Genomic DNA, 26,119 nt, shown 5'->3' with positions numbered 1-26,119 from the left:
TTTACTAAAATTATTTTTATTGTTATGCTATGGTTAACAATTAAGGTAATACCCCAGAGAGACTAAAAAGAAAGCTCAGCCCTAGACAGTTTGGCTCAGTGGATAGAGCTTCGACCTGCAGACTGAAGGGACCCGGGTTTGAGTCCGGTCAAGGGCAAATGCCCGGGTTGCAGGCTCGATACCCAGTAGGGAGTGTGCAGGAGGCAGCCGATCAGTGTTTCTCTGTCATCATTGATGTTTCTCTCTCTCTCTCCCTCTCCCTTCCTCTCAGAAATCAATAAAAATATATTTAAAATAAAATAAAAAGTAAGAGCAGTTAAGCTCTCATTTGATATATTAAAAAACACTGGGTTCTACAAAATTTCCATAATTTTTAAAGAGTGACAGAGGATATTGGTGAAATAAAAATTGAAGTAAAATATTTTAAACCTTTAAAAATAGTATTATGTGCACATTTAAGTGGACTTCTTCTAATTCTCACTAATGATACTTTATTGTGTATTATTCATGTAAATTATTTTTATTAGGAAAACTTAATTTTTCCTTTCTTTTTTTAATCTACTAAACCTTCTTCTACCCTTTTAACTTAAAAGAACTACATCAAACTAAAAAGCTTCTGCACAGCAAAAGAAACCATCAACAAAATGAAAAGGGAACTCACTGTATAAGAGAACATGTTTGCCAATGATACATCTGATAAGGGGTTAATTTCCAAAATATATAAGAACTTATACAACTCAACACCAGGAAGATAACCCAATAAAAAAATGGGCAAAGGACCTGAGTAGACACTCCTCTAAAGAGGGCATACAGATGGGTAATAGACATGAAAAAATGCTCAATGTCACAGATCATCAGAGAGATGCAAATTAAAATGACAATGAAGTATCACCTCACACCTGTCAGAATGGCTACCATCAATAAATCAACAAACAACAAGTGCTGGTGAGGACGTGGAGAAAAGAGAACCCTCGTGCAACTGCTGGTGGGAATGCAGACTGGTGCAGCTACTGTGAAAAACAGTATGGAGTTTTCTCAAAAAATTAAATATGGAGCTGCCTTTTGACCCAGCAACCTCACTTCTGGGAATATCTCCTAAGAATCCCAAAACACCAATCAGAAAGAATATATATACCCATATGTTCATAAGCATCACAATTTACAATAGCTAAGATTTGGAAACATCCCAAGTGCTCATCATTAGATGAGTGGATTAAGAAGCTGTGGGACATTTACACCATGGGATACTATGTGGTTGTAAAAAGGAAGGAACTCTTAACCTTTGGGGCAGCATGGATGGACCTGGAGATTAGTATGCTAAGTGAATAAGCCAGTCAGAGAAAGACAAATACCATATGATCTCACTTATATGTAGAATCTAGTGAACAACAACAAAAAACACCCAACAAACAAAACAGAAATAAAGGCATGTATGCATGGAACAGACTGACAGAGTTCAGAGGGGAGAGAGGTGTGGGGCAATGGATAAAAGAAGATGAGGAGATTAATCAAAGAACATATAAGCATAGCTCATGGACATAGACAACAGAGTGGTGAAGGGCAGGGGAGGGCTAACAGGGGCTGGGTGGAGGTGGGCAAAGGGATGGACATGGGGAACATCTATAATAGTGTCAAAATATTAAAAAAAAGATAAACGGAGTAGCAAAAGAGTAATATTATTGGTAAAATAATGAAAATCACAGAGAATTCGAGTAAGATATTTTCTCCCATTTAATCAGCAAATGTGTGAATTATAATTTTATTGATGCTCTAGACGTATATTTAGATGGTGTGAGCCAAATTATCAAGAGAAAAGAAATGATATATTTTTCTTGATTGCAAGTGAATAATTGAATAAATGTGTGCTGGTCATTATTGGGCAGTGTGTTCACCACTGAGAACCCTGAGGAGATCTGATGCACTTTTCAACATGTGTACTGCAGCAAAAGGAAACCTATCGGACAAAATATTCATTAGCATATCTTGAAGAACCTTGGGGCTCTATGTAGTTCTTAGCTCGCCATTGCTATTTATTTTCAATATTTATATGCTTTTTATTAACATGGTCTTCAATCGAAAAAAGGAAAATGTAAATATTTTGCAGTACGAATTACTGTGGTGAAGTACATTCAAGTCAGACTTCACGTACTGCAAAATCTGAATACTCCAATGCAAAACTGCTGAAAACAGCAACTTGGGGCTTGAGGACAGTTAATTATGCACTAGCCTCTGCTGCAGATGAGATCTTGAAGGCAGCAGAAAAACTGCATTGGGTTATATTATTAGATTGCATCAGAATTGAGTGTTACTCCTGTGTTTGTGGCTTTCAGAAAAGTTATTAACAGCACTCTGTTGCATAATTAAAATTATGGTTCATGCAGATATTTCTTTTCATTTTCTAGAAATCACACCCTAGTGCAACTGTTCTATTCTCTTTGGGTTTGGAGGATGGTATTTTTCCTAGGAAATTTATGTATGTCTAACACCTAGTAAATAAACAAATCTACACCTTTGCCAAGAGTTTCTCTTCTGATCTCTTTCACACCTAAGTTGTCAATAAATGAAAATACACACACACACACACACACACACACACACACACACACACACACATGAATTGCATACATATGGATGAAAATTTACATTTTATAAACAGAGGGATCTATATGAGTCATGCTATACATTTTACATAGAAATACAGACTAAGCCTCTTCCTTATATTGTTCCTGTGGACAATAAAGAAATTTGAAGCCTAACAATGATTTGTATTTGCTAATAGAAAAGTCGCCCTGTGGTTTCCTAAAACCACAGATGTCTTGGGATTCTGAGGAGACATTTTCTCCTAGAAGCAATGTTTTATTTGTTTAAAATGTTCAACAACAGAAAATGTTCTGTTGATGGTTTTGTTTTCTCAGAAACACATTTAACTTTAATGGAGAAGAAGAGCAGTGGCCGTACTACTAAAAGGCCTGTCTATCGAGTAGGAAAATATTATTTGATGAAATGTCTTTACCAATTTCCACCCTGAATGCAATGACTGCTCCACAGCACTTGTTCTCAAAATATCTGTTTAATCGTAGTATTTGAGACAGGGGCTGTGGGTATGGGTGGATAAGGGGACCATAGGAAGTATGCCTTATTTTTTATTTTTCTATTGTCACACTCTATGCAACTATAAACATTTAGAACAAAATGGCTACGTGTCTTTTCTCACCTAAGACCTAATTTAAAAATATATATTTAGCCCAGCCGGTGTGGCTCAGTGGTTGAGCATCAACCTATGAACCAGGAGGTCACTATTTGATTCCCGGTCAGGGCACATGCTGGGGTTGCCGGCTCCATCCCCAGTAAGAGGCATGCAGGAGGCAGCCTATCAATGATTCTGATCACTGATGCTTCTATCCCTTTCTCCCTAACCCTTCCTCTGTCTGAAATCAATAAAAAATATTTTAAAATATATAAATATAAAAATATATATTTATAGGCTTAAAACCAGAGCAAGTCTCTACTTAGATGTTAAGAGACAAGTCTTTGTGTAAGCAAATGACTGATATAAGATTCATTTCAATTTCTTAGGAACATCAGACGATAGCTTTGTGAGCATTACAACACTAAAGTGGACTACAGGGAAGTGCGTGGGATTCTTCCATAAATAGTCTGTGGGCTCCAAGAAGGAGAGATTTGGAGAAAGACGAAAGTACCTCAAATGATGGCTGAGGAGGAGAATAAGGGTTAATTTTTCTTCATTTCTCCACTAGGGCTCCCTTTGCCTTTCATTTTCAGAAGCCCTACCACTGAAAATGGCTCCAGGATGTGAAAGGAATAGAAGTTCAAGGAGGGGGTTGAGGGAAAAGTTCCAGATACCAATGAACTTTGAAGCAAAGAGACAGAAAGAACAGATGGAAATACCAAGCTACAGAAGGAGGGAAGGAAGTAACAAGGTTCTTCTCAAGTATTTATTTATAAGCACTGCTTGTATTTTAAAATGAAAGAGTTGTACTGTGAAGATTCTATTGCTTTTTAAATTCATCCAGGAGCTGTTAAGTCTGGGCCTACTGTGTGTGACAGGCTCTGAGGATCCTTTCCGTCTTCAGGTCTAGGGAAGCAGATAGACTAAAAACCTTGTTAAGCAGACTGTGCTCTGGGAACGGCAGCTTCCGCATCACCCTGACTCAAAATCTGCATTTTAACAAAATCTCCATGTAATTCCTATGCACATTAAAGTTTGAGAAACTTGAAATGTATCACTATAAAAGTACAGCTCAGTGGTTGAGTGTGGACCTATGGACCAGGAGGTCACGGTTGGATTCCTAGTTAGGGCACATGTCCAGGTTACAGGCTTGATCCCCAGTGTGGGGTGTGCAGGAGGCAGCCGATCAATGGTTCTCTCTCATAATTGATCTTTCTATCTCTCTTTCCCTCTCCCTTCCTCTCTGAAATCAATAAAAATATACCTTAAAAAAATAGCAAAACAAAAAAACAGATGAGCCTTCACACTGTGAGATCACAAATGGGGTGCCACTTAATCTGAGGGCTAAGGAAAGACTTCACCTTGGAGTTATAAATAGACCTGAAGGAAATTAGGAGTTACTTAATGAAGAAACTGTATATGGTGAGGTTAGGTAGTGATCTGGGCAGAAGGAATACTCCTTGATATTCACCCAAGAAAGTTCAGTTTGGCTGAAAGTTAAAGTGTAATCAGAAAAACAGAGATGGATAATGGTGGGGGGAATGTGGGTGGGGCTAATGATGGATGGCTTGATAAACCAAGGAAGGATTTGGGACTTTATCCTTTGGGGAATGTGGAGTTAAACACTGATGGTTTTTAAGTGTTTGGTTTTCACAACATGGAGAACGGTTTTGAAGCAAACAAGGCAGCAGCAAAAAGATGCCATAATCTTAGCACACAAACCCCAATTTCTTCAGGCCTAGGGTTGTATAAGTTGTATCTTAGTTCTTTCTTTTTTTAAAGAAACAGAAGACATTAGTATAATCCTTAAACAGTTTGAGATTGGTTTTACTCATTTTGTGTTCTAGAATGGAAAGATTTGTTATTGACAAAACAAATACCAATAGTCATTTGTATAATCATTTTTGTAGTCAGTTTGGATTGAAAAGACAGGCTACTGTTGGCTATTTTCTCTGCTACTTCAAGGCAGCAACAGACAAAAGTCACAGTTATATAGAAAACAGTGGAGCTTCTAGCCTGGCCGGTTTGGCTCAGAAGTTGCGCATCGAACTATGAAACAGGAGGTCGAGGTTCAATCCCCAGTCAGGGCACATGCCCAGGTTGTGGACTCGATCCCCAGTGTGGGATGTGCAGGAGGCAGCTGATTACTGATTCTCTCTCATCATTGATGTTTCTATCTCTCTCTCCCTCTCCCTTCTTCTCTGAAATCAATAAAATATATATTTTAAAAAAGAAAACTGGAACTTCTATATAAACTTAATTTAATATTTTATATTTAAAATGTTTAAAACCAGTTTCAGTACAATTTTCACAATGGCATATGCAATCCCTGCTGTAAACCCTTAAACTCGGCCTGATTTATCTACAAACCACACATTTACCAGAGCATGAAGTTGTCACAAACTCCAAGGGTTGTTTAAAGCCATTGCTGAGGTGAAGGGGCACTACTATCAGCCCCAGACACACCCAAACCTTTTAAAGGCTTTAAAATAACTTTGACTTCAATCTAGATTTGAATTCCTGGCTGGTGCTTCTGCCATCAGTCCTTGCCTATGAGCAGTCCATACTTAATGGTGATGGAAAGAGCCACCTTGTTTTCATACCTTAGTCTTTCCCTTGTTACTTCTTTGTTGACCAGCTGATCTCTGACCCAGATCATATACATCAACACATATATTTCAGACCAGATAACTCAGGTTCCATGGAGCCCAACCGCCACGAGGAGCAAGTAAGTCAGGAAAATGTGACTAAATGTTTCTTAACATTTTAATGGTCCTGAATCTTCACACCAGGACAATGATATGCAAATTCTTTACTGTTTTTTTTATTAAAGACTTTATTCTTTAAAATATATTTTTATTGATTTCAGAGGACGGGAGAGGGAGAAACATCAATGATGAGAGAGAACTAGATCAGCTGCCTCCTGCACATCCACACAGTGGATAGAGCCTGCAACCCAGGCATGTGCCCAACCAGGAATCAAACCATACCCTCATGGTTCCTAGGTCCAGGTTCTTATTATCTTGCAATGACCCTTTGAAGGTCCAAGGCACCTTACCTCATCCTTAAATCAGAATGTCATATATAGCTCATTTTACCTTCGTCTCTGAAACTTTCATGTATGTGGGGTCTCTGACTATCTCAGTATGTGGAGTTCCCATACATATGTATATAATTAAATTTGGTTATTTTCTCTTGTAATTCTGTCTTTCTAGATTTAATTATTAGACTACCCGAAAGAACCTAGTAGGAGAAAGGGAAGTTTCTTACCCCCCCTCCCAGCCATATTACATTCTAGGAGTTTTGTAGAGTTGCATTTTACATTTATGCTTGTCATACATTTTTGAGTTATTTTTTGTGAAGGGTATTATGTCTGTGTCTAGATTGATTTTTTGCGTGTGGATGTGCAGTGGTTACAGCACTATTTGTTGAAAATACTATCTTTACTCCATTGTATTGCCTTTGCTCCTTTGTCAGAGATCAGTTGACTGTATTTAGGTCTATTTCTGGGCTCTCTATTCTGTTCCATTGATCTGTTTGTCTATCCTTTCACCAATACTACTGTAGTTTTATAGTTTGAAGTCATGTAGTGTCAGTCCTCCAACTGTGTTATTTTCCTTCAATATTATGTAGGCTATTCAAATTCTGTTTTATCTTCAGTTTTCTAAAACCCAGCTGTCAAAGCTGCCACCATGTCCTCTTAGATAAAAATTTGTTTTAGGAACTCAGTGAAATATGAAGGTAAACCTGAAAGAGATTTCCCCATTTTTGTTTTTAAAAAAGAACATGTGAATTCAATTACAAATAAACAAATGCTCCTAATCTCTGTAATTTTATTTTAATTAAACTGCTAGAAGAGTATAGGGGAGTGAAGCATATATAAACAATCCTGTCCCTGGAGTATACAAAGTCATATTGAGATATTGAGTCTGGCTATTCACTTTGAGTTTTTAAGATGGAGGGAGCATAGTCTCATTGTCATCTAAATCATCATAGCTGACATAAAAATGGCAGCTATTTATGCCTTTTAAATAACTTATACATATTAATCTATTTAATGCTTATAATTAACCTATGATGAAGATATGATTGCCCTCAATTTTCAGATGATGAAACTAAGTCAAAGAGTAGTTAAATAATTTCACCAAGATTGCACAGCCATTAGGTAGTGGAGCTGTTATTGATTAGTCTTAAATATGTGAGTAATTGATTCAGAGTAAAATGGTTTAGAAAACTTTTAAAATTAGGAGGTTTGGTTCTACGGATTAAAGTACAAGTTCTTGGGTAAAGTGATTAAATTCTGTTCATTTCAATTTGTTCATCCATGAATTAGAAACCATATTTTCTACTAAATAGGTTCTTTTTTAAATTTTTTAAATATATATTTTATTGGTTTTTCACAGAGAGGAAGGGAGAGGGATAGCGAGTTAGAAACATCGATGAGAGAGAGAGAAACATCGATAAGCTGCCTCCTGCACACTCCCCACTGGGGATGTGCCCGCAACCAAGGTACATGCCCTTGACTGGAATCGAACCTGGGACCCTTGAGTCTGCAGGCCGACGCTCTATCCACTCAGTCAAACCGGTTAGGGCAAATAGGTTCTTTAGAAGATGAAAAGAGCTTAAGATGTGAAAGTATCTACCATTGGTTCAGAGACATAAAATGGGCTCAATAAAGGTTCCTTGCTTTTACTATTACACTAGAGGCCTGGTACACAACATCTGTGCCCTGGCGGGGGGTGGGGTGGGTTCCCTCAGCCCGGCCTGTGCCCTCACGCAGTCCAGGACCCCTTGCCAGCTGTGAGCCCAGCTTCTGGCTGAGTGGCGCTTCCCCTGTTGGAGCACACTGCCCACCAGGGGGAAGCTCCTGCATTGAGAGGCTGCCCCCTGGTGGTCAGTGCGTGTCATAGTGACCGGTTGTTCCACCATTCGGTCTATTTGCATATTATCCTTTTATTATATAGGATTTCATTACCAATAAAATCTCTACTGGTTGGTGCAATCAGCATTTCTACATAAACTATCCTTTCTAGATAAACTTTGTTCAATTCTTTACATGTCAGATATTTAAGAGTATTTTCTATAAAATACTCTAAAGTTTTCAGCCATGTACTATGCACTCTGTGGCTCATTAGACTGGGTGTACTGAACCACAAGATAATCATTAGGAAAACCAATGGTAGTTGTGAAAGGTAAAATCAAATTCAAGTGTAACTGGTAAAGGGAAGGTGAGTTGAATGCCTGTAGGATTCACTGGTTATCCTTTACTCTGAAAGGCTAACTGTACTAGTGGGGATGCCTTCAGTGTAGCTCAGGGATAGTCTCAGGACTGAAAGTCATTTCCACCTAACTCTCATCCCGCAAGCCCTGCCATAATCTCATTCATATGCAAATGCAGCCCAGAAACCTGGGCCTACAAAGATAATGTTGAGGCTGACCTTGATCTCCACCCATTTCCCCATTATCACACAAACACAAAGCAGACAAAGCAATGAGCATGAGTGGGGGGGATAGGAGGTAATGGGGGGATAAGGACACATATGTAATAACTTAATCAATAAAGACATTTTAAAAAAGCAATGGGTCCTTCTGGACTATCTGGCTCAGTTTTTTTTTTATTCCCTGCATTCAGAACCTTTCCTGTTAATTATCTTCTCTTTTGTCAAGTTCCATCAGCCGCTGCTATTACCACTTCCAAACTTGGGCTCTCTGGTGTTCTAGGTTCTTTGTTCTGTGTCCCACAACTTCTCTCATATGTAATTGTTGGAGTCAACTTTTTTGGAAGGTAGAAAATTGGTGCATGTCCCCTCTCTCTTATTCAAGCACTTTTATCCCATCTCTCTTTAGGTTGAAAGAATAGTGTAAAGTCATGAACATATGTCAGATTAGATGTTGGAAGACATGGGCTTCCTGATCAGTACATCTTACTAGCAGTGTGACCAAGTTACCTATCTCTCAAGAAATCCAAATTCCTCATCCATAACAGGGGAGGGGGGTTAATTGTACTTGCATTATCAATAGCTGTGAGGATTAAATGAGTTAATAGGTGTAAGGTGCTTAGAACAGTGTCTGGCACTCAAAAGCTACTATCAATATTTATTAGTGTACTTCTTCATAAATCTCCACAACCTAGCTAAATAAAACCCTTCCCATGTAGATCTCATGTGCTAAATATTTTAGAATTACTGATGAAACCAAAAGAAAGAAGACAAAGTATTACCTCAATTAACTTAGAGGCCACTGTGAAGCAGTGGCAATATAACCAATATGGACGACAAAGGGGCCACATGCTAACCTGACAAGCTCAGGGGAGGCCTGCATGGTGGTCTTGAAAACTCAAAGACCTAAAGTAACCACAAAGGATGGTCTGAAATTAAAACGTTAACTAAAAGCACTTATGGTGGGTAGTCATGTCTTAGGCCTGTATCTTCCCTGACAGACTTCAATCTTTATCTTAACCAAGCCTATTGTCTTTTTGCATCTATGATAACATATTGTTGGAATGTCAAAGTAATTTTCCTTTTTCCGGACCCCTCAAAGCACAGCACCACTCTGCAGAGACCACAAATACCCTCATTATTATTGTGTTAATTGTTGACTGTTAACTATCCTGCACTCACCTAAGTAAAAGAAGCATGTGTCTATCATTTTACTGTTTATCCAATCCTAGAATTTTTCCTGCTTTGCTTTCTTCTGCCTCCCTAATCTATCACCAATGGAGTTCATGTAACCCACTTACATCTCCTCTTTTGATTGTAATGCATAGAACAAGGTAAAAACAACAACAATAAAACAAAACCCTACCATTCTCTGGAGCATTATTCCAATATGTTGAGATTCTGCTTCCCAGAAATTGTCTACAGTTTGGCTCAAATAAACTCACAAAAATTCTTTACAGGTTGAATGTGTATGTGTTTTTTGTTTGTTTGTTTGTTTTGTTTTTGTTTTTTACATTAACACCAAATAGCCAAATAACCATATAGGAAACAAACTGTCAAGAAGCAATGACCTCCATGGAAGAAGGAACTATCCTGGTCTAGGAGGAAATCACTGGAGGCAGAGAGGAGGATGTGGGTTTTTGAGCTGGCCCTGGAAAGACAGGTAGACTTTCAACATGCAGAGATCTGGGAGGTGTGCAAAGCAAATGGAGAAACAGAAGAGAGGGGGCATTCCCATGACAGGGGAGGTGTATAGAAACCTTTTGTGACCTCTGTTATTCAGATGATTTTGCATTAGCAAAAATTTGCCTAACTATGCTACTTAGGGTAAGGCTAGCTGCCATACAGTTAAACTCCATGATTTCAGTGGTTCAACTTAATTCCTGCTCATTTCTCATTTACAAAAGCATAAAATGAGAGTCCTTCTGGTCAATGAATAGTTTTCTCCCATGATGTGATTTAGAGATCTGGGCTCCTTCTCTCCCCTGGGGTCTTGGCATTCTCTGCATCCAGCAACTGACGGGGAAAAGAATATACTTTTAGTCACTACTTTGCTCAGAAGTAACCCTTCCCCCATTCCTTTGCATTCATTGGTGAGACAGAATTCCAGGCCAAGTAGCTGCTTCCCAGGAATAGCTCTATACCAAGGAAAAAGTAGCCTGCTCTTCCATACCCACCCACTAAGGAACTAGTTGGCAAAGTACAGGGAACACATATGAAAACATATTTTAGATTCCAATTGAGGGTACCCTTGGTATGTTTACATTACAGGGTTGAGCCTCGACCTATAGACCAGGAGGTCACGGTTAGATTCCTGGTCAGGGCATATGCCCAGGTTGGAGGCTGGATCCCAGTGGGGGGTGTGCAGGAGGCAGCTGATCAATGATGCTTCTATCACTTTCTCCCTTTCCCTTTCTCTCTGAAATCAATAAAAATAGATTTTAAACAAGCATGACTCCAACAGCAGTGAAGTGGAAGACTTAACTACTACTAGAGGAGCATTATTGAAATACTTTGCCATTATGCTCTAGGACTCTGAATGGAATAGCCAGAAAAAAAGTAACACACATCAAAAACATTCTCAAACTAAATTTGATTAGAATCAGTGGCTGGAAATTATTGGAATGATAAAAAATATGTCATTACAGATGTTTCTAAATTAAAGGGAGAAAAGAAAGAAAGACCTTGTAAGTGTTATGATTCTTATCAATTAGAAATGTAGGGTCCAAGATGAACTTCTCTGATGTAGGAAAATTAGTTTTTAGGTTTTAATTGTATTTCACACTCAAATATAATCTCTCTGGTTCTAATTGTATCACTCTGGAGAATCACCTTTTCTTTAACATCTCTGTTTTCCTCACAGTATTTTGTTCTGTGTACACTTCACATTCTTTTCAATACATTGTCCCTAGATAATCCCAATCATTATTATAGGTTCAAGTACCATCTGTGTGCAGATTAATCCCAAATTCTTAACATCTTCCAAGCCCATATTTCTTATAGTCTCCTGGGACCCTCCAACAGATAAATTAGGAATACAAGAGCTGTATATAAAGTAGGTTGGATAATTCTCTAACTAAAAGAAAAAAAATATGTACACACATGTCTATATGAAGATACAGGTATTGCCACACTAAAACTTTGAATTAATTTACTGAAATATTAAGAAATATATCTCACCCAATATCACATAAGGTGTAACAGGTTGTAGTGTTGACATTATATACTAAATTTCAATTTTATATTTTAAACAGTTTGCATGGAGTGAACAGCCAATTTAGCATTGAAGTTACAGCCATCTTTATTCATGGTGCTCAGAGATGTAATTGCCATAAAATATCTTGGGATCTTTCTTGAAGATTCTGGGTCCTGTTATGTTATATTTAATACTTAAAAGTTGTACTTTTAGATGTGTCATCTTCTATTCTCACCAGGAATGTATGATCCTAGAATTCATTTTCAATCTTTGATTTGATAAGACCCACAGTATGAAGAATGTTGATCAGTAGAGTTTTGTTTCGCTTGTCCCACTAAACCTTCCACACCAGAGGTTCTTTATTGAAATAGGTTCAATGCTGATTCCTAGTCAATGTTACTAATGACAAAACTAAAAGCAGTTAATCTAAAATGCAACAGAATGGCTTGAGTTTAATTGGAAAAAAAATCAGTGCCTGACAAACTGGAAAGCCAACATAAAGTAGGGAAATGATGCTTTAAAATTATTTTTGATCTGATAATTTTTAAAAATGTACTCCAAACGTTAGGAATGGCCATTTATTTTTATTGAATTTATTGGGGTAACATTGGTTAACAAAATTACATAGGTAAGGGGTGCACAATTCTATAATAACCATATCTATATTGTATTGTGTGTTCACCACCCTGAATCAAGTCTCCTTCAATCACCATTTATCCCCTTTTATCCTTCTTGACCTATTCCCACCCTGCTTTCCCTCTGGAAATCATGTTGTTGTCTCTGCTTAAGAGTTTGTTTGTTTTTGCTTAACCTCTCCACATTTTTCACCCAGTCCTCAAACCCCTCTCCATTCTGACAGCAATCAGTCTATTTTCTACCTATGAGTAGCCTATTTCTATATGGGCGTTTTTTGGTGGTAAACTATGCATTACATAAAATGTACTATTTTAACCATTTTTAAGTGCACACTTTTGTGGCATTTTGTACCTTCACAATGTTGTGCAACCATCACCACTATCTATTTTCATAATTTTTCATCATCTCAAGCTTAAACTCTATACTCATTAAACAATAACACCCTACTCTCCCTCTCCCAGCCCCTATAACATCTATTCTACTTTATGTCTTTATAAATTTGTTGATTGTAGTTAGCTTGTATAAGTGGAATCATACTCATATGGGTATAATTTTTAAAAACCCAGGTAAAGATTCACAGATCAGATCAAATCGTGACAGTGGATAACCATTTGTACATTTCTGTATAACCTGTTTCCACATGTCCAAGCTAACTCCTGTATCACTGTGAGTGGGTATTCACAGTCCCAACATTAAGACCACACTCAGTGAAGTCAGGTGATTTCAATAAGTCTTTTAGCCCAAACATGACAGAGATACCAATCAAACTACACCCAAGGCTCTGGGTCGTGTGCCTTTCTCTTACACTTTTTGAGACTGAGATCCCATTCACTTTCTAGAACAGCACTGTCCAATAGAAATACAGTGGGGCCTTGACTTACGAGTGTCCCGACTAACGAGTTTTTTGAGATACCAAATATCAACTCAATGCAAAATCTCGGCCGATTTTTTTTGCATTGAGTTGATAGAGTAATTTGAGTTAACGAGCTCCTTAACGAGCTCCTTAACAAGCTCGGTCTCGGAAGGAATTAAACTCGTAAGTCAAGGCCCCACTGTATAAGGAGAGTTACATATTAAATTGTAACATATATATATATATGATTTCAGAGAGGAAAGACAGAAACATCAATGATGAGAGAGATGTTTGCCCAGTTATCTAACTAAATTAATTATTCTATCAAAGAGGATTTATTAGATAGTTCCTCTGTTCTCACAACTGAATTTGTTGGAGTGAGCATAAGAGCCTTGGAAGCAGTCAAGTGCAAATCAAAGAATGAAGCTTCATTCGAAATGATGACAATGATTTGTATTTAAAATTATAAATTCAGGTCCACACTGTACTTGGAGTTTCCTCCTTGGTAAAATGTAGATAATAATGTCTATAAATCACAATGCCTGACATGTAGTTAGCCATCAAAGAAAAAGTAGCTGTTTCTCTAACAATGAGATAGGTATGAGTTTGGTTAGTGGTCTGCAAGCCTAGAAGCAATACAGTTCTAATACCTGAGCCAGGCAAGAAGGATGACTGGTGACAGGAAGGCTGTACCATTTCTAAGAGACAAGCAGTCTATGGGATTTCACTGGTAGGGTGATCATAAGTACACTTGAAATCCACCACTGACAAAAGTAGCAAAAAATTAAAGCCTAGCTCTTGCTGATGAACTATGTCAGACTATAGTGTAACACCAAAAGGTAAACCAGAAAATTCACACAAATCAAAAAGCATATATGTTTGGATTTGGCTCAGTGGATAAAGCGTCGGCCTGCAGACAGAAGGGTCCCATGTTTGATTTTGCTCAAGGGCACATGCCTGGGTTGCAGGCTTGATCCCCAGTAGGGGGCGTGCAGGAAGCAGCCAGTCAATGGTTCTCTCTCGTCATTGATATTTCTATCTCTCTTTCCCTCTCCCTTCCTCTCTGAAATTAATAAAAATATATTTTTAAAAAGAAGTACTGCTGACCAAGTGCTCTTTTTAATATGTACGCTCTCACACAGCACCAAAAATAGAAGCGTTGTTTTAGATTTTAAAAATGTTACTAATCATTTTGAGCAGAGCTCATTTATAACCCATATTGGTGGGTTATAGTACTTTATGTTCTTAAGGGTATAATATCGTGTGTGTTTTTCTTTTTGTATGTTTTTATTTTATTTTTTTTCAATTGCAGTGTATATTCAATATTATGTTGTATTAGTTTCAGAGAGTTCCCCCTGATATTTCCAGTACCCACCTGGCACCAAACATAGTTATTATATTATTGACTATATTTCTTATGCTGTACTTTACATCCCCATAACTATTTTTGTAACTGCCAACCTGTACCTCTCAATCCCTTTACCTTTTTCAACTGATCCCCCAAACCACCTCCTTGGTGTTTAATTTTTTTAAAAAAATGTAGGTTGACATTATTACAGGTGTCCCCCTTTATATCCCCCTTTGCCTACCTCCACCCACACATACCTCCCCCTCCCTTGGACTTCACCACACTGTTGTCTGTATCCATGGCTATGCTGTCTTTACCCAGGCCCATTTGAGGCCCTGGCTGGAGGCCATTGAGTTCCCCTTCTTGAGTAGCCAATTAATGCATCCCAACTACTTCCTTGTTTGGGCTCTCATACTCAGGTGTCACTATGCACCAGCTCTAACTGCCCTGGAAGCTAGGCGCCAGGTACTAAGGACATCTTGCATGCCTGTGAGGCTGTGACATTATTCAAACTTAGCCAATCAACAGGGAGCCCTCAAAACCTAACTAACACCACCCCACTCATCATCCATAAGCTGTTCCCTACAGTTTCAGCTTGCTGTTACCCTGTCCAAGGGTACAAACCCCCGGGTGCCAGGCATCTCTCAGATGGATCTGTATGTAATAAAGAGTTCGGCCTTTCATCTATCCTAGTGTCAGAGTACCGTGTCCCGCCATCAAAAGAATCTTTACATCTTATAAAATGGAGGCCCTAGTCCATTTTATATTTTGTCCTAAGACACTTTTAGTGTGGGAAATTATGTCCTTTTTTGTCTTGCAATCTTCAGTGGGGCTTCACAGTGGTCGGCAAACTCATTAGTCAACAGAGCCAAATATCAACAGTACAATGATTGAAATTTCTTTTGAGAGCCAATTTTTTAAACTTAAACTATATAGGTAGGTACATTGTTATTAACTTAATTAGGGTACTCCTAAGGCTTAGGAAGAGCCACACTCAAGGGGCCAAAGAGTCACGTGTGGCTCACGAGCTGCAGTTTGCCAACCACTGGGGGAATGCTGTGCAGCATGTGTTGAAGTTATGTTCCTCTATGACAGCGGTTCTCAACCTGTGGGTCGTGACCCCTTTGGGGGTCGAAGAACCCTTTTACAGGGGTTGCCTAGAGCATCGGAAAACACATATATAATTACATATTGTTTTGTGATTAATCACTATGCTTTAATTATGTTCAATTTGTAACAATGAAATTGGGGGTCACCACAACATGAGGAACTGTATTAAAGGGTCGTGGCATTAGGAAGGTTGAGAACCACTGCTCTATGACTTTTGCTTTATATGCTTCCAGTAAATACCAGCCTGGCACCATTAGTATGTTCTTTTTGTTTTGTTTTGTTTTGTTTTTTACATAAGGGCTTTCAGGCCACACAGGTGGTATACATTCAAACCCCCAAACCCCAAGTCTATAGATTAATAGGACCCATTTTTGTTTGTTTCAATAAATGGAGAGTTCATACCTGGGCATGCAAACTGGTTTGTCTTCTTCCTGTGCCAGAGATCCCATTTTTTTCCCTTTTCACTTTCATGTTAGCCCTTTTAGAATACCAGGTTTATATGGGAACTTCATTTCCAAGTCCCCACCCTTGGAGGTCCTAGTCTCATCTCCCCATATAATGAATGAAAGCCAAGCCCTTGGTGGTTCATAATGACAATCCCTACACTCCTCTGTGCCACTCACATGCTGCCCGCTCATGATGGCCTCAGAGTCAAGTTCTTCAATTGCTCCAGTTTTTAGTTCCTTTTTTCCTTTTGGCTCCTGAGATGTGTTTGAAAACTTTCTTGAAAGCTAGATAATCATCTACTCTATTATATTATATTTAGCATTTTTTCGGTGTTTAAAGCAGGAAAGTGGAATATCTAATCAACCACATTTTCAGAAATGGATATCCATTGCTTTTGTTTGTTTGTTTGTTTTGTGTTGTTTTCAATTTAAAAGATCAACAATAGTGGGCAATGAAAAAATAGATTATTTTTCAAGTGCAATTTATAAAATATAGAATATCAGGTACTTAGCAGGTACTTGAGAATTTCTGAAGGGTAAATAAATTGAGGTTATTTGGAATAGATGAGTCATCTTGACTTTATCATACTAAGCACAGTAAGAAGAAGTAAAAAACCATACATTTATCTGTGGGATATAACAGTGAAAGCAACAAGTGAACAAATAAGAAAAACAAAGAAAAAATCATAACACAGACAACAGTATGGTAGTTACCAGAGGGAAGAGAGTAGGGGGTTAATAAAGGGTAAAGGGGGTCAAAAATATGGTCACGGAAGAAGATTTGTCTTTGGGTGAAGGGCACACAATGCAATATACAGATGAGGTATCATAGAATTGTACACTTGAAGCCTATATAATTTTAGAACCAATGTCACCCCAATAAATATAATTAAAAAGGACTTAGAACATATTTGAGCACATAGTAAATTATGTAAATTATGAGTATTATAAGTAAATTGTAAGTATTAACTATTCTGATTACTAATACTTATTATTGCTATATTGATGGAAATCATCTAAATGAATAATATATTGTTTCCCCAGGATCAGAAATGGTACATCCAAATTGCTATTGATATATTCTAGAATGTATATACATTTTCTGCTTAAGAGTAAACACATCACACTTTTTATTAAAAGTTATCATTCCTTGACATTAAATGTTTGCTTGATTTATTGATTTGGACAAATCATTAAATATATTGAGAGATCAAACAATAAATTAAGGTACTTAGTGTCAGGAGAGTTATCATTAGAAATTACTCCTAAGACAGGTCTTTCGCTCTAGGGACTGAACTCCAAATCTAGATTAAATGGCCAAGTTGATTAAACTCAGTTTCACTTTATTGATCAGCTTTAATATCTTTTCATTCAAATCTCTAAATAATATTTGAGTAGCAGAATATAGTAGATGTTTACTTACAAAAAGAGCTAAGAGTACAGTATGTTCCTTTTTATCAAAAAATAATATATGTGAAGATCGTTGTGGGCATTAATTCTAGCACATTACTAAATACACACAATAAAGTCTGGAAAAATATGAGCCTATTATCATTTTCATTGATTCTTTTTAAGTAACAGTCAATGAAGCACACTTGATTCTCTGAAATAAGTTAACAAAAATAGTTTTTAAATGGGGAGATAAAAGGTACTATTTTTTAAAGAAATATTTAAAAAAATTAAAAGTAATCACTCCACCCCCAGGCTAGACCACAAATACACCATTTAATTACATCAGTGGCAAAAGAATTAAAGGTCTTGTGTGTTAAATGTGTTTCAGTTGAACTTAAAAGATAAATCTTTCATAGTGATCAGTTGAGCTAATATGAAAAGTACAATGCCTGCTATTAATTATCCCATGGAGTAAATCATAAATTGAAGTTCAGGAAATTAAATTTTATGCCTCAATTTGTCACCATGATGCTTTGTGGCCTTGATAAAGCCACTTAACCTTTCTTTGCCTCAGCTTTTTCATACATAAAAAGACAAAGAAGATGTACCTTTTGAGAGCATTGCTTGATTGCAAAGTACTTTGACTATATTGCTACATTCACTCTGTTAAAAATGTTAGACCAAATATAAAAGTACTACTAAAACCATCACATCCTTGTAGCAATCATCTCACTCATTTTACTTTTTTTCAAGTCAGTTTTCCTTTCCTCACTGTATTGCTGACTCTTACATTTTATTGGGAATCTTATTTTTCCTGCTATAACATTTTCACAATCCATTACTTCTCTCTAGTCCTAGAAATTAAATGTTTTTTAAATTGGTCTGACTCATATCAAAATTTTATGATGAAAATATGGTTGTTACTTTGTTTTGAATATTTCTTTTGAAAATTATAAAAAATGTTTTGGCTAGGAGGAAAATAACTATTAAACAGGTAAAAGTAAATGACATAATTTAATCAACATTTCTGGGGAAAAATCTATATATTGTATATTGTTTTTCTTATACCTAACAAATCCAAAAAGACGTACCATAACTAATGTTTGTAGTTTTTGTCTAAATATTTCATATTGTAAGAAAAGTCAAGCTGTTTTATTCATTTTGGAATTACTAGGTCTCTTTTGGACCACTACTGGACATGACTTTTTCCCTTTACTCACATTCCCACAAATAATTTGGCAGAGGTTTAGGGTCTGATATATGGTGTTTAGAAGGAATCTATAAGATTAAGTCTATAGAAAGGGAATTAATTAGAAGGTGGCCGGTAGGGCAGGGTGGGACTGGGCGAGACAGGCTAGACCAGGGGTGGGCAAACTTTTTGACTCGAGGGCCACAGTGGGTTCTTAAACTGGACCGGAGGGCCGGAACAAAAGCATGGATGGAGTGTTTGTGTGAACTAATATAAATTCAAAGTAAACATCATTACATAAAAGGGGACAGTCTTTTTTTTTTTTTAGTTTTATTCATTTCAAACTGGCTGGATCCGGCCCGCGGGCTGTAGTTTGCCCATGGCTGGGCTAGACACACCCTGGAGCCAACCTCCCGCGGTCCCTCCCTGGCTAGCCACACCTGGGGCAGCGCCAGGGCTCAAAGGGCATCTGACGAGTGAGCAGGGTCCCTCTGGCAGGTGGGGGTCCCTTGGCCTGGCCTGCGGAGATGGGCTGAAACTGGCGGTCTGACATTCCCTGAGGGGTCTGGAGTGCTAGAGGGCACTCTGCAAAGTTGCTGTCACTAGGCAGCTCCTGACTTGAGCATCTGCCCCCTGGTGGTCAGTGCACATCATACCTACTGGCTGGATGCATGGGTAGGTTCCCTTAGCCTGGCCAGCGGTGATAGGGGCCGATCGGCCGGAGGTTGGCTGGGGGGAGGGGCAGCGGGAGGTTGGCCAATTGGGGTCATCAGGGCAGCCGGGGGGAGGGACCCTGGGAGGTTGGCTGTGGGAATGCACTGGTGACCAGGGGGAAGCTCCTGTGTTGAGCGTCTGCCCCTGGTGGTCAGTGCACGACATAGCAACTGGTCAACCAGTCGTTCCATCCTTGGTCATTCCACCATTATATTATAATATAATATATATATATTATAAAAGGCTAATATGCAAATTGTCTCCTCTACTGGGAGTTTGACCAGGGGGCCTGCCCACCAACCGCCTGTGGCCCCTCCCCCCTACCAGCCCATCCGATCAGCCCCAATCGGGGAGAGCTGGCCAGACCCCACCCATGCACGAATTCATGCACCAGGCCTCTAGTATATATATATGGAAACTTTAAAAACCTAAACCTCTGCTCTGTGAAAGTCACTATTAAGAACATTAAAAGAAAAGTTACAGACTGCAATAAAATATTTACAAAATATATATGTATCTGATAAAGGACTTCTATCAGAAATATACACAGAATTCTTATAACTGAACAATAAGAAAAAAACACATCCCAATTAAAAAGTAGGTAACATATCTGAACATACTAGTACACTACACCAAAGAAGATATACATGAGGCAAATAAGGACATAAAATATTCTCAATATAATTTGTTATTAGGGAATTGGCATTTAAAACAACGAGATACTGCTATAGACCCACTGGAATGGTAAAATCCAAATAAGAGTTCAAATTGATGAAAGGATGCAGAACAAGTGTAAGTCTTCATTCATCACGGATGAAAATGCAGTATAGTGCAGCTACTGCAGAAGACAATTTGGCAGCTTCTTACCAAACTAAATACAATCTTACCATACACTCTAGGAATTACATTTGTAGGAATTTACTCAACTGATTTGAAAACTTATGCAAACACAAAACCTGCTTGAGAATGTATATAGTAACTTTTTTTTCATAATATACCCAAGCTGGAAGCACCCAAGACACATCATTCAATAGATTAATAGAGAAACCATGGTACAGCCATACAATGAAATATTATTTGGTGATAAATGAAATGAGATATCATAGATGAACTTTGAAGACAGCTAAATGAAATAAGTCAGACACAAGGGGACAAATATTTTATAATTTCACTCATATGAGCTATCTAGAAACCTCAAATTCATAGTTATACACATATAGATTGGTTGTTTCCAAGGTTGGTGGGATGAAGTAATTTGGAGTTACTGTTTAATGGGTACAGTTTCGGTATGAAAAGATTTAAAAGTTCTAGAAATAGATGGTGGTTTATAGTGGCACAAAAATGTAAATGTACTTAATGCCACTGAAATGTACACATATTCTACCACAAAAACAAAAAAGGATTCTTTGAGCCCAAGGTTTAGGAATCTCAATGGATCCCCTCAGGACTCAGAAACTAGGTTTATAGTCTACTCCAACCACTAACCTTTGTTTTTCTTGTGTTTCCATAGAAATGCTTCTTATTGAATACATGATTGCTCACACCATGCAGGGTTAAAGTTGAGAGCTCACTTGTAACATCACTTCCTGAATTAACCTATTCTCAGGATTAAGACTGGTTCATTGAGATGTGAAGCAATCAAGCAATTCATCTTCTGAACTGTGAAACTTCTTGGAGAATGTTAGTAGAGTATGCCACCTCAAAATATGAATTTTTGATATAAGGATTATTTAGAGCTGATTATTTTGAGAAACTGCAGATATAGGAGAAACTGTGAAAACAAAGGCATTACTGTTTAAGAGGGAAATTTACATTTATAAGGAAATCTCTATTTGTAAAAGTGTCTCCCTCTCTGTGCCAGGAAGAGGAGGTGACTAAATCTCAAAAAGCTCCCATAACTACACCTCAATATTTCTTTTGTCTTAAGTGGACGATGGTATTTAAGGTGGTAGCTTGAGCCATCTCAAAGAGGTACTCAGTTATCCTGGGTCTGTTCAATGTGTGTGTGTGTGTGTGTGTGTGTGTGTGTGTGTGTGTGTGTGTGTGTATAGTATACATATCAATATATAGTATACATGTCAATAAACTTTTGTTTGCTTTTCTCTTATTAATCTGTCATATTACAGGGGGTCTCAGTCAAGAACTCAGAGGGTAGAACCCTTAGTGTATACAATTTTTTAAAGGCATCGTTTAGGAGGATGGAAGATCCCAGGGTGGAATGCAGAATGTGACAGAACAATCTAAATATATTACAAATATATGAGACAAACTCACTGAAGGGGATGGAGGGAAAAGGTGCTAACCTAAGTAACATTGGAAATGAGTGGAGTTTGTAAGACAAAAGGCAAAAGAAACTATATATAAGCACTATTCAGTAGTTAATAAAGTTGTTTATCACAGGAGTACAGGTTAACAATCCTGATTTCATTATACATTTTCATTGAAATTGAATAATTAAGTAAATGATTAACAGATGATCGGAACAAGGTTTTTCACTATTGGACAGGAAGAGGCTAGATGTTCCCAATGGTAATGGATTAGATTTGGAGAAATAAGTCTGAACTCATGTTTAGATTAATATAGAAACCCATGGTTACATATATACATATTTATAAATATATGTATATACTTGGATTAGCATACACATTTTTCCTTGTTCTGTTAACTGAGAAGTTTTAGAAGCGACTATACCCCAGCAGCAATGAGTACTCCCAATATCCAGGTCTTAGATTCTAGTACTATTGTCCAACTAAACAACAACAAAAATGAGGGCTCTTTGCAAAACAAAAACTAATTCTAGGACAGGAGCAGGAAATACAAAAGATAATCCTGAAGCATACTGTATGGTCCCAAAATAAGGATGCACGCGCGCACACACACACACACACACACACACACACACACACAGATGGGGGTATGTCAGAGGGACAAAGGAGTTAAATTGAAAGAGCCCCTAAGGGCCAAAGCTAGAACAAATTGAGCAATAAAATAAATAAGGTGATATTGGATTACACACCAATGTATAAAGTATCTATGAGTCCATACTGATATAAATAAGTGATTGAATAAGTACATAAGGATGGGAAAATAGATATATGTCCCATGCAGAAAGATTCCAAATAACGTATGCAGATACTTATGCAGATAGTGTATCCATAAGCTTTTAATAAGAATCTCTCATAAAAGCTCAAAATATTGCCTATACATTTAGCCACTTTATCCAGAAAATATCCTTTCCCCTTTACATATAGGATTCTTACTTTTTCATTTTAAAGAAACATTCTAACACACTTCAAAATATTTGTTTATTTTCAGCTGTGGTAGATCCACTAAAACTAAATTATATCATGATTTGCATATTATTTATATTAAAAACAATATGATCATGATCTGCAGAAAACCAAGATACAAAACAGTGATTAATTATCATCAAGATAAATGCCCACCTTTGATGCTTTACTGAGAGATACAATTTGTGTTCTAAGAATTGTTCTTTAATTTGGGCACAGGCAAAATAAATGTGTTTGTTATAGTGTCACACCATTAATAGCAATCTTACACATAAATATATCTTGTCAATAGACTTGTTAGTACATAAAATGCATTTGAATGGTACTATTTTAATTCCAGGGCATGTGTAGTTCTCCCACTCGCCCAAAATTTCATATGTAGTCAAATTTTAATTTATTACTTATTTGCCCAAATCATTGTCAAAGGTAAAACTATTTAACTTAGAAGTTTTCACAATAATCAGTTGAATGAAAACTTTCATTAAAACTGTCACTAACTTCCTCTTGGATATCAAGAAATAATTATTCCTCCTTTTCATATAAAAAGGATATATTTTGGGAGAAATTAAGTTAGAAAAATATAGTAGCTCTGGATAGCATCTAGGACAGCGGTTCTCAACCTGTGGGTCGAGACCCCTTTGGGGGTCAAATGACCCTTTCACAGAGGTCGCCTAAGACCATCGGAAAACATATATAATTACATATTGTTTTGTGATTAATCACTATGCTTTAATTATGTTCAATTTGTAACAATGAAATTGGGGGTTACCACACCATGAGGAACTGTATTAAAGGGTCTCGGCATTAGGAAGGTTGAGAACCACTGATCTAGGAGAAAACAATTATATTATTGGTTATACAAAATAGCCTCATTTAAGTTGTCTTAACATTTGGGACCCGATTTACAGTCTCCAGGAGATTGTGTTTTAATCTCCTTTTACTCAATAGTGGTTTAGTATCCTAGTATTTCTAGAAAAGGGAAGTATGTGCTTACAAGGATTAGATATACTCTCCAAAGAATAAAGATTAAAAGTGCATTCTATTTATTTTCTGAACATATGATTTTGCATTATATTTTTAAATTGCTTTTTCTCAATACCTGTTCCTTAGAAAAGTTACATCAGTATAGTTGAGAAAAAAATAATAAAAAGTCAATATCTTTTATAAAGAATACCCAAGTATAGTCAGTTATATTTTTTCACTATTTCACTAAACAGATAGGGAGGCAAAGTGATTAGCTCTTAATTTTAATTTTATATACAGAGACATATTACACACAGCAGAACTGAAATCCAAACTATAGTAAATTATACACATGCATGCATACCATAGATACATTATGAAAGACTGAATGTGTGTTTATTATTCAAGTGTAACATATTGCCAGTATCATTTATTTACTGGGTCTAATATTTATCCTAGGCATTACCAAAGAGTACCTTATATATTTAACTAAAATTTATTTCAATTAGGATAATTACTATTCACCAAGTAAATTTCATGAAACCAATTTTAGTTTAAAACTCAAAATATATCATAATTCAAGATTTAAAAGAAAAGATGATTATTATAAGGTGAAGAAGACTACTACAAAGTACTTTTCATATGCAGGGAAACTATCTTATGTGAGTAAACACGCAAATAAAATTCTCTTTGAAGTATTTGATATACTTTCTATACTTTTAATATGTTTCATAAATACGATTGTGCAACAGAAAATCACCAAGAAGAATTTTTCTCAATAAGAGGAGAATAATGTCTTTAACTTCCTAATATTGTTTTCTTTCCCTTTTTCCCTTGGAAGCACTTTTAGAGAAGTACACTATAAAGTAAAAAATATGAACACAATATTTCACATGATTTAAAATGACAAAAATGATGCACATTTGGATATTATTCTGTATTTTCCCAACTGATTCCATACATATTACCATATCTCATTTGATCCTTGCAAAAACCCTTTGAGGTAAATAAGGCAAATTTTGTCATCACTATTTTATATATGAGGAAACTGATATTCTGAAGATTGTAGTGATTCAAACAAGGTCATGAGACTAGTGAGTTATAGATTTATTGATTTTAGACAGTGCTGTGATTCTTGTTCTCATGACCTTCTACCTTGTTCTCATGACTTCACACATTGCATCTCACATAATTATTCAGCTATTGTACCTGAAATTATGTTATTTTCAAGTTCATGATAAAAAAATATGTTATATTTATAGAGTGATAAATAAATAATTTTTTTTCTAATTTGGAGCAAGACAGGAAGACAAAGATGAATTTCATGAATTCCATTTCAACACTCAAAAAAATTTTCTGAAAATGATACCACTACAAAATATAAGCACAATTTTCTGATATTGCAAACATATTATTTTAAGTGCTTTCAAAAGCTAACATTTCTATAATTCTGAAAACATATTTTCTTTAACCTCTCAAGTGAACTGAAATGCAAGTTGATTTAAAAGCAAGGAGGAGTAAATTTCACCAATAAGAATCCATTTAGCATTTGGTTAAGTTCTTTCATTGCATAGATTTAGAAAAGTCAATATGCGGCACAAAAACAAAAATTCAAATGGTAGTTTCATTACTTGAAAATAAAATATTGAAGACTGTGCTTACCTGTAACAGTTAATTCAGTGGTTCTTCTCACGACAAAGCCTCCATATTTTAATTCACATGTGTAGTTTCCAATGTCATCTTCTCTGACTTCTCTTATGAGCAGAGTATCTCTTTTGAATACAATACTTGGCCTCCATGCTTTTGTCCTACATTCCTGCATAAAGAAATACAATTTTTGTAGTGCATATAATATTTGTATATTTTTATAAATACTATATACAGGCAGTCCTCGGGTTACGTCAGACTCGACGTACATCGTTTCATGGTTATGTCACCATCTCCCATTTATTTATTTAAAAAAATCCATCATTTCGATGTATATACATATGTGCTTTATGTTTTTTCTTATTTACTAGTAGCCATGCGCATGAATCCATATGCCAGTAGGTCGCTGCTGCCCTCCTGTAACTCTCCTCCCACTGCCCCACCCTCCTTGAGCTACCCTCCCCCTCTTAGCTTGTTGCCCTGACCCCTCCTGTAGCTCTCTGCTGCCTGCTTGTAGCCAGTAGGTCGTTGCTGCCCTCCTATAACTCTCTGCTCGCTGCCCTGCCCTCCTGTAGCTCCCCCTCCCCCACTTATAGCTTGCTGCCCTGCCCCCTCCTGTAGCTCTCTGCAGCCCACTTGTACCTTGCTGGCCCACCCTCCTCTGATCCATGATCTGTTGTGACGCACTTGGTCGTTACGCTTCAGGC

General features: G+C 37.0%; 1 protein-coding gene across 1 annotated transcript in view; it reads right to left on the bottom strand.

Annotated features, from left to right (window-relative positions):
* IL1RAPL1 (interleukin 1 receptor accessory protein like 1) overlaps nucleotides 1-26,119 on the bottom strand; it is a 1,338,708-nt gene that overhangs the window by 553,757 nt on the left and 758,832 nt on the right. Inside the window, exon 5 of the mRNA XM_006085649.3 lies at nucleotides 25,428-25,581. Coding sequence (XP_006085711.1) covers nucleotides 25,428-25,581 — 154 coding nt within the window. The remainder of the gene's footprint in view (nucleotides 1-25,427; nucleotides 25,582-26,119) is intronic.

This window comes from Myotis lucifugus, unplaced genomic scaffold, assembly GCF_000147115.1.
Source record: "Myotis lucifugus unplaced genomic scaffold, Myoluc2.0 scaffold_20, whole genome shotgun sequence".
NCBI classification, from domain to species: domain Eukaryota; kingdom Metazoa; phylum Chordata; class Mammalia; order Chiroptera; family Vespertilionidae; genus Myotis; species Myotis lucifugus.
The sequence above is the reverse complement of the archived record's forward strand: the minus strand, read 5'-3'. Positions and strand labels throughout refer to the sequence as shown.